The sequence below is a fragment of the Octodon degus genome, unplaced genomic scaffold, assembly GCF_000260255.1.
Source record: "Octodon degus isolate 3935 unplaced genomic scaffold, OctDeg1.0 scaffold00032, whole genome shotgun sequence".
NCBI lineage: Eukaryota > Metazoa > Chordata > Mammalia > Rodentia > Octodontidae > Octodon > Octodon degus.
Window position 1 is genome coordinate 3,914,234 of NW_004524608.1, and position 8,954 is coordinate 3,923,187.

General features: G+C 52.7%; 2 protein-coding genes across 4 annotated transcripts; both read left to right on the forward strand.

Annotated features, from left to right (window-relative positions):
- Positions 1 to 908: 908 nt before the first annotated feature.
- S100a4 (S100 calcium binding protein A4) lies at positions 909 to 3,366 on the forward strand. Of its 3 annotated transcripts, none has more exons than XM_023713724.1 (3): positions 909 to 1,008; positions 1,828 to 1,981; positions 3,062 to 3,366. In XM_023713724.1, exons 1-3 carry the CDS (start codon positions 923 to 925, stop codon positions 3,224 to 3,226), a joined length of 405 nt encoding a protein of 134 aa, XP_023569492.1. In that variant the 5' UTR covers positions 909 to 922; the 3' UTR covers positions 3,227 to 3,366. The 3 variants fall into 3 exon arrangements, with proteins under 3 accessions (XP_023569492.1, XP_023569493.1, XP_004629902.1); XM_023713725.1 differs by having other exon boundaries at positions 969 to 1,008; positions 1,812 to 1,981; XM_004629845.2 differs by having other exon boundaries at positions 999 to 1,037.
- A 3,283-nt stretch (positions 3,367 to 6,649) lies between these two features.
- S100a5 (S100 calcium binding protein A5) lies at positions 6,650 to 8,222 on the forward strand. The gene is made up of 2 exons (XM_004629846.2): positions 6,650 to 6,790; positions 8,071 to 8,222. The coding sequence occupies exons 1-2, from the start codon at positions 6,653 to 6,655 to the stop codon at positions 8,212 to 8,214; spliced, it is 282 nt and encodes a 93-aa protein (XP_004629903.1). The 5' UTR covers positions 6,650 to 6,652; the 3' UTR covers positions 8,215 to 8,222.
- Positions 8,223 to 8,954: the final 732 nt, after the last annotated feature.

Sequence of the window (8,954 nt, forward strand, 5' to 3'; positions counted from 1 at the left end):
AGAGAGAGAGAGAGAGAGAGAGAGAGAGAGAGAGAGAGAGAGAGAGAGAGAGAGAGAGAGATGGGAAATAGCAAGGTGGGCATGAGGAGGGACAAAACTATGGTCAACCAATAAGATTACAAGTAAAAGGAAAATAGATTAAATTGGGACCAAATGGGGAAGCGAGTCAGATAGCAAGCAGACATGAATTCAGAACAGGGTCTTTCCTACAGGTGGTTGGGTTAGTGACTCTTCCTGGCTTTTTCAAAGTGATTGATACCTGTTTAGAATGCCAAGCCCTGATGCCCTTCCCTAGGGAGGGCTGTGGGCACATTTATGTCATCTTCTCTCTTGAGCTCGGGCCCACAGCAGAAGTGCCTGTCTCTCCCACCTTTGCAAGGCCTTCTATACTGGCTCCTTCGAGGGCCCAGCCCTTTGGCTTTTGATATTTCTGTCTAACTCAGCTGCCCACAACACTAGTGACCCCAGTCTGCACTCCAGGCCTTACTGGGCATGCAAGAGAACCCTCTGGGGAGGGGAGAAGGGCTGACTGAGCTGTGCCATCGCGCAGGCCTGGGCTCTTCTCTCCAGCACTTGAGCAGCTGCTTTTCTGGGGCATTTTCTTACCCATCATCTACCACCCTGCACTTGCTTTGTTATCTGCCTGGTGGGACTACTCCTCCCCTGGTCCCTACTCCTCCCCCTCCGACTGCCCTTTCCTCTAGCTCCCTAAACTTCTGTTCATTTGTGGACTCTGAGTGGTGCCCACCCCATCGCAGTTCCTGGTGATGTCCACAGTGTTCACCCACAGTCTATGTCTGCTTGGGAATAGGAGCCTTAATTCCCAGACTGGGCTGGAGGGGGGTGGGCGGTGGCTCGGGCTGTGGCTCTTACCACATCAGCCTACAGCAGGAGGGCAGTGTCCGCTCTTCCCCATCCCCTCATGGGCAGGGCCTCACTGGGTATAAATAGGTCAGATTGCTGGGCTCTCCCCAAACCTCTCCACTCAGCACTTCCTCTCTTGGTCTGGTGAGTTGTGCAGGGGCATCAGAGCCCAGGTGGGCATAGCAGAAGGGGAGGCTGTGGGGGCCAGATGTGCTAAAGAGACCCAAATGTGGGACTGGTGTGGAGGTTCTGGGAAGTGTGTGTGTGTGTGTGTGTGTGTGTGTGTGTGTAGGAAAATGCAAAGCAGAAAGGTGTGCAGAGTGTGCAGGTGGCTGGATCTGAGCCCTACAGGAGCTCCCAGGATGCTGTATTTACATAAGCTGCTGTAGTGTGTGTGATTGTGGCAGGCACCCTGGCTTGTGTTTGCTGGATGCACACAGGTTCATGCGTGCATACTTGAGTACAGGAAGCAAAGGGAAAGCCCCGGTGGGCTTCTGGCTGGGCGAGCCCTAGGAGCCTCGGCCCGCTACCCTGTGCCTAGCCCAAGAGAGCCTGGCCTCTCCATCTTCCCTTCACACTTTGGTGGCTGTGTTTTTCTCCTGCTGCAGGGCTCTGGGCAGCCCTCCAGCAGCCTCGCCCTGCACTGGGAGGGAGAAGAATGGGTGAGGGCAGGGCTGAGAGCTTGTGGCTGGTCTGTGGGAGTGGTTGGACTTAGTGAGGATGGAAAAATGCTGTTGTTGAGGGGAGGCCTGAGGGAGGCCCAGGAACTGGCAGCCCAGATCTCCAGGGCCTGTGCAGGAGGGCTTGCAAATGTTTGCTGCGTGCAGCCCGCATTTCCTACAGTGTATCCCTCCTGCCAAGGGCTGGACTCACTTTTCTGGGGTGGGATGGGGTGCAGGAGTGGTGTGGGTCACTCTGAACTCATTGCTGGGGATGGGGTGCCTCAGTGCTTGCTACCCCCAGGTCCGAGACTGCCATGGCTCTTCCTCTGGAGAATGCTCTGGATGTGATGGTGTCCACCTTCCACAAGTACTCTGGTAAAGAAGGTGACAAGTTCAAGCTCAACAAGTCAGAGCTGAAGGAGCTGCTGACCCGAGAGATGCCCAGCTTCCTGGGGGTGAGTGGTTTCTGCCTGGGCGTGGTTCTCTCTGTGCAGCCGAGCACAGGAAGAGGGCAGGGGCCTGGGCAGGGGCACTCACTTCTGTGCAGAGCCTACGTGCAGTTGGAGCTATCGCTGAGGCCAGGAGATGGGGTTAGAGAGCGATCGGGCTGCTTGCTGTGGAACCCTGGGGACACTCACCACTCATGGTCCCCAGCAGGGTTAAGAATGAATTGTCATAGGCTAGGGGCTCTGCTGGGTGCTTTGCACAACTTAATTGAAGAGAACATTAAAGTTCAGAGAGCTGAGTAACTTCCGGAGGTCGTCAGTGTACAAATTGGGTGGAGCCCGGCGGCAGATAAAGGACTTGCCTAACATCTGTGACACCCTGGCTCAATCCTCACACCACAAAACACACTGTGACCCAGATTGGTTTCACCTCGGCCCTACAATGGGCAGTCTTTGGCTTTCTTCTGTGTGTGAAGGCGCAACTATGAAGACATATACACACCTACACCCTCCACCTGCCCCAACGCTCACATCTTACAGCTGTTAATGCCTTGTTTTCATGACCTTCACTTAATTGGATAATTAAAACAAACGTGGGTGAAGATGTGGTTCCATCATTTCTCAGTGCCACTAGGTACTCAGAATTCTTCATCCAGGGAGGAACTTTCTCTACTCTTACTTTTTTTTTTTTTTTTTTGTATTTTAGTACAGAGTCTGCAGAGTCTCACTACACAGATCAGACTCGTAGTAATTCTCCTGTTTTCAGCCTCCCAAGAGCTAGGATTACAGGCATGTGCCACCACACCCAGTCTCAGTGACCATCTCAGTGTGCCCTGGAGGCGGGGCTGGCACTACACGCCAGGGATCAAACCTCAAATCCCGGGTTCTGAGCCTGCCTAAGCAGGTGCTTTAATCTGCTGAGCTATCTGGGCAGCCAGACTCTCCACCGTTAGTCTTTCGGCTCAGAACTCTAAAGCCACTTGGCTTCTTAAGCTCTAGTCTAGAGGCAGAAACCCAGTGCAGTCTCAGCTGTGGCTCCCCACCCCTTCTTGGCTTCTGTGTTCTACCTGTAGCTTTTTTTCTCTCCAGAAAAGGACGGATGAGGCTGCATTCCAGAAGCTGATGAGCAACCTGGACAACAACCGGGACAATGAGGTGGACTTCCAGGAGTACTGCGTCTTTCTGTCCTGCATCGCTATGATGTGCAATGAGTTCTTCGAAGGCTTCCCAGATAAGCAGCCCCGGAAGAAGTGAAGGCTCCTGGCATTCAATGGGGTGGGAGTGGGTCTGTGGCTGGGGTCCTCCCAGGTGACAGTGAGTGCGGTGCCTCACTGTGGCTTTTGTAGATGTGTACGTGATGCTGAGCAAATTCAATAAAGTTTTGGAAGCTACTAGGCTGGTGGGCGCACAGACCCTGGAAAAGTGTGTTGGGGCTGAGGAATGTGTCACGGGTTGATGGTGGGGAACACCTGGAGTTGAGTGTGTGTGTGTATGAGAGAAAGAGAGAGAGAGAGAGAGAGAGAGAGAGAGAGAGAGAGAGAGAGAGAGAGAGAGAGATTGGACTCTGGTGGGGATAGAGACAATAAAAGGGATCACCCGGAGCTTGGAAAGCCCCGGCTGTGGGATGTTCGCCAGCGCACTACCTCTCCCACCTCCCTCCAATCCTGTCTCTGGCAGGACCTCAAACTGAGGCTGGAACAGCATTGAAGGTCACATCTGCTTTTGGTTGGGGTTTGGAGGGAAGACAATAGGGCTAAGTCACGCGGAGGATGGTTTGGTGGGGCCAGTGTGGGCTGGGGAGTAGGCTTGTCACTCAGTTCTGACATTTCTAGTCCAGGCCCTGACCTGCTACCCCTTCCAGTTCACTAGCTTCATTCCACAGGGATGGAGTAACCTCTTCCTGCCCACGGCTGGCTCAGGGATAGCCATGGGAGGGGGATCTTTTGCAGCAGCATGAGGTACTTATTTTCTCTGTCCATGGGCCCTGAGATGATATCTGTTATGAGGAATTTTGTTCTTTCAGAGGAACTCCTTCCAAGAGTGAAGGACAATGCCTGGTGGGATCAAGGAAGATGATGACAATTGATTTAGAGACAAAATTCCAGACACATGATCTGTGAAGTGATATAGAAATCCTCTGTGCTGAACATACGAAGTGTGATGCTGCTTTCACTTAGAACAGGTTAAATTGGGGCTCCAGAGTTGAAGGCCATGCCTGGCAGATATGGAGACTTTTAAGGAAGGGGTGCATAGATGCCCAGCCTGGAGCTGGAAGTCTTGGTTCCCTTGACCTCTCAAGCTGCCCTTCTCATTACTCAGAACTTTTCTGTCCAGCCTCAGAGGAGTAGGGTAAGTGACTCAGATGTTCCCCTGGAGTTGGACTCTAGAGATCTTGGTGTAGGAAAAGTTTGCTGTTCCCCTTCTCACTCCCAGTTAGTCTGCCCATCTTCCATGGGAGTGCCCTCCCCCGAGGCTCATCCTGCATCACTCTCTATTGGAAACTCCTGTTACTTAGCAACAAGTCCCTGTTGCCTGCTACCAGTGTTTCAGCTGGGTGTAGGGGTAGCATAGGGGGCAGAGAGGAGGATCCGGACAGGCTAGGGTGGAACTGCAGCTGGGATGGGTACTCAGTCTCTAGCCCAGTTCTGTCTTCATACTTGGTCTTGGTGATGGAGCAGTGTCTGGAATATGGGGAACTCTCCTTGACACTTATTTCATTGTGTGCATTCTGAACGTGCCCTAATCCATCCGACCTCCCTGGAGAAGACTCCCTGGAATCTTCTCCAGTTGCTGATTCTCAGTCCTCACTTTGTCAAGAGACTCAGGCAATGCTTTCCTATGAAGGTTTAGAAGAATGGTGATGCATGTCTGTAATTCCAGCCCTCGGGAGCCTGGAGGTTCACTGTGAGTTCAAGGCCAGCCTGGGCTTCATAGTGAATCCATAGTGGGTTAGCTTAAACTACCTAGGGAGACCCGCTCTCAAAAAACAAACCAAAACCAAAACCAACAACATCAAAAAACCAAGCCAAAAAACCTCCATAACTTTAAAAGCACTTAAAAAGCCTTTGGCTTCATAGCAGCTAATGAGCTTGACCGTGTCCTTGGAAGGAAACATTCTCTTCTACTGATTGATAGAGATTTGCTGGAGTTGGTGGTAGGGTCTCAAGGGGCAGAGTGGCCTCATATGTGGGGAGGGCCCCTCAGTGTGGCCCACGTGCTCCTCCCCTCTTCCACCTACTGTTCCATCACATGGCGAATTCTGAGTTTTGATTGGTAAATGAAGTTTCTGGAGCTGAAGACATGTGTACCATGGTGAACTCAGTGTGTTTCCTGCCCTTGTTTGTAAACAAGGATGGTGAAGGTGGCAGGAGGTTTCTCTCCTGCCTGCCTCAGGAGGCTCTGCTGGGCGTCCTCATGTCCCTGACCCCTTCTCATTGGTCCTGTCTCTCCCTGATCTCCTGAGCCCTGGGAGCAAGGGAATAAAGGCAGAGAGCAGTGGGTGGGAGGCTTTTGCTTCTGCTTGAATTCTTTGGGTTTGCTCCCTTCTTGGTGAGTCCTTTCTTCAGATCTCTCTGTTTACCTCTGCTGGGCCATACAGGCTGAGGAGGCCAGAGGGTGACAAGCCACAGTCACCTCCACAAAGAAGGCCCAGCCCTGCAAGTGGGTGTGTGCTCAGGGAAGAAGGAGCAGTTTGGGAATGTGACCATAAGAATTTCTTGCTAAGAGGCTCTCAGAGGAGATGGGACAGAACAGGTCAAGGTGCTCCTGCAGATACCCAGAGGCCCTTGCTGTGGCTTGTGGTCCTGCTGAGTTTCTTTGAGATGGGAGCAGCTGAGGATTGTGGGTGGTAGGAGATAAATGATGTCCCAGTTGAAGAATTGTGGGGTGGGCTATAGGCTGGGGGTGGGAGCCAGCACTGTTTTCCTCCTGGCTTTGTACTCCCTGTAGGATCTACCCACAGTGCTTAAGTTCTGTGGGTGTGGCTTTGACCCTTCCCTAAAGAGATGTGGTTTTTAGGTCTGAGTCACACAAGCTGTAGCTTCCTCTTCTCTGTCTAGGTGGCTCTGCTGATAGAAGTGAGACCCTCATTCAAACCCCAGTGCTGGATCCAGGTCTCAGAGGTCCCTGCCTCCCTGGCCAGTCAGCCTGTGGGTCTTGACTGGAGGTTAGCTGCCAAGTCCTCCTTATTGCTGTGTCCTTATCTCCCAATTCCAATTCCAATCTCCTTCTGAGCCCTGAACTCAAGGTTCTCCTTGATATTAGCTGATAGGGCCCTCAGGAAAAGTGGATGACTAAGGGGGGAACAGCTTCTAGAAAACCAGTGGTCAAGCTTGATGGGGCAGAGAGAACATACTGACCCTATGTCTTCTCCCCTATCTGCCACCACTTTTCTGGGGAGTCATTCTGGAAACTCCACTTCTAGGCACCTTTGTCAACCCCTCCTAAGCAAAGCAGTCTTCTTTAAGGGCTGAGCATCTTGCTGTGCTGGCTGATCAGCATCTGCCTTGGTCTCACTAGAACCTGCCTGGTTCTCCTCCATGTGCTTGGCCATACCATGGGTTCTAGTCCCAGTCCTTGGAAGGAGGGGCTGAGGTGAGATCACTGTGACTGGGAGCAGAAGGACTGGCTTCCTGAAGACGACTGTGTTGTCCTTTACCCACTCCAGAGCTGGACACTGTGATGGAGACTCCTCTTGAGAAGGCTTTGACCACGATGGTCACCACTTTTCACAAATATTCAGGGAGAGAGGGTAGCAAACTGACCCTGAGCAGGGAGGAACTGAAGGAGCTGATAAAGACGGAATTGAGTCTTGGGGAGGTAGGTGACCATTCCTTCATCTCTTTCATGAAGTCCCTGTAGGGGGACACACTCCTATCCTAGGGTACTCTAAAGTAGGAACAGGTTGGTGGAAGGCTATGTCCAGAAGGAAGAGGGTGGACATCTCAGGTCAACAGAGCTCTAGACTTTGGTTCTGGAGCTGAGTTGGGGTCTCACTGAGGAGTCTGGGGTTTTGTGTCAGCTTGTGTGGGGCTATAGAACCAGAGGAAGGAGGCTGGTGGCTGGGCCAGGGGTTATAGTGGTGTCAGAACCTGTGCTAGGAACCTCACGGGCAGTGAAGGGATCTGGGGTGTCCAGGTCAAGTTTTGTATAACTCAAGGGTAGGGATCCTGCCTAGTTCTCATCCATATGCTTGGCCACAGCCCCTCAGATGCTGTTGACATGTGAACTACAAGGTTGATTTGTGAACAGAAGGTAGAAAGAAGACATAATGGATTCACAGGAAATAGAGATGGAGGGGAGGAGGTTACTAATAGAGGGCAAGGCCCAAGATGTAAATATGACATTTTTAGAGTTAAAAAAATTGAGGCTCAGATGCATTAGAGAGCTTGTCCGTTGAAAGGCTGAGTGGGACAAGTTCCAGGCCCATGCTCCTTCCCTTTTTCCTTCACAGTTGGTGGGGGGTGCTTTTCCAGCACATCTTGAACCCTGGTGGGCCCTGAGAGAGAAGGTCCTCAGAGTGCTTCCAACGGGCAGGGGATGAAGTCAGGGATGAAGAAGGACTGGTCTTGGACTTCCTGCCTTGCTCCCGGAGTTAGTGAGGGCAGAAGGAGGGGTCACCAGCCCCTGGGGATTAATTACTGGGGGACAGGGACACAGGGGAAGGCCTGGGATCTTGATGTAGACAGTTTCCATCCCTGTGTGTCCCAACACTGTGGATCCTAGGAAGTTCTGAGCTGAGGACAGCGAAGAGGCCCTTTTTCCTAATGAGGCCCTTTCTATATTCTCTTAGTGCAGATAGGGTGACAGGGCAGGGGGATCATTCAGAGTAGTTGAGTGCCAGTTCAGTTCTTAGGGAAAGATATATTGTCTAGGTCTCTTCTCAAGCAGCCCTAGATTATTATTCCTTTGGCTGGGGGAGGCTGTCGGGAAGGGAGGTTAGGCTGGCCTTCCCACTGTCCTTCTGTGCCGGGTGTGTCCTGGGACCAGACTCTAGGTAGAGTTGCTCACCGGGGGGACGCCCTCAGCACGGCTAACATTGGGTGGTGGAGCAGGGCCCTGAGGGGCTCCTGAGCTGACTCCCAGGCTGGGTCTCCCAGAAGATGAAGGAGAGTAGCATTGGTGACCTGATGAAGAGTCTGGACAAGAACAGCGACCTGGAGATCGATTTCAAGGAGTACTCGGTGTTCCTGACCACGCTGTGCATGGCATACAACGACTTTTTCCTGGAGGACAACAAGTGACCGGCGCTGCCCTCTGTCCTGCCTGTCAGCCCCTCACCCCTGACTGCTGTAGCTCCTCTCACAGACCCTCTTTAGCCCCCTCCCTTCTCTCTGATGGATCCTTCCAGGAGAGGAAATAAAGAGTTTCCATTCTGAGTCCCGGGTGGCCGCTGGTCCTGAGAGACTCACTCACCTCGGCACTGGTGGGGCTTCCATGCAGACATGTTGCAGGCTCCTACCCAATTCCAGCCTTCTTTCAGGTCCTCTTTGCTCTGCTGGGCAGTGGGGAAGCTGCCCAGGTTTTCACACACCTCCTAGGGGTTGCAAAGAGGCAGAGAAAGTGGAGCGAGGAAGTGCTTTGAGAGTGCAAAGGCAGGGTGAATGGGGTGTGGCTGCCAGGGCAGCCCAGGGGATAGGTCTGACCTGGGCCAAGCTTACAGAGGCAACTGGCACAGGGTAGCCTGGCTTCCATGCAGCCCCCTTCGCCTCTCCTCCATTACTGGTCACCAGCATCCCCGGCACTATCCTCAAGAATCTCTGGATATCACTATTTTCTTTTCTATCCCCCTGGGTCTCTCAGGAGACCCAGGCTGAAAACCTTTTCACTAAGGGGTGAATGACTAACGATGGTTGCAGGGGAGAGCTCAGGGGCTGTCCAGGTGGAATTCAGGTGGCAGGTGAGAGAGCGAGAGGAACACGTGGCTGGCAGGCATGGTATGCAGATTCCTTAGGTACACCGTTGTAGTTCCTGGGCTCTCCCG

Bases quoted from the DNA above. Each gene is read 5' to 3' on its own strand.
- S100a4 (XM_023713724.1), top strand. From the start codon at position 923: ATGGGCAGGGCCTCACTGGGTATAAATAGGTCAGATTGCTGGGCTCTC. The intron at 1,009-1,827 runs GTGAGTTGTGCA...TGCTACCCCCAG, and splicing joins GCACTTCCTCTCTTGGTCTG to GTCCGAGACTGCCATGGCTC. The intron at 1,982-3,061 runs GTGAGTGGTTTC...TTTTCTCTCCAG, and splicing joins AGATGCCCAGCTTCCTGGGG to AAAAGGACGGATGAGGCTGC.
- S100a5 (XM_004629846.2), top strand. From the start codon at position 6,653: ATGGAGACTCCTCTTGAGAAGGCTTTGACCACGATGGTCACCACTTTT. The intron at 6,791-8,070 runs GTAGGTGACCAT...TGGGTCTCCCAG, and splicing joins CGGAATTGAGTCTTGGGGAG to AAGATGAAGGAGAGTAGCAT.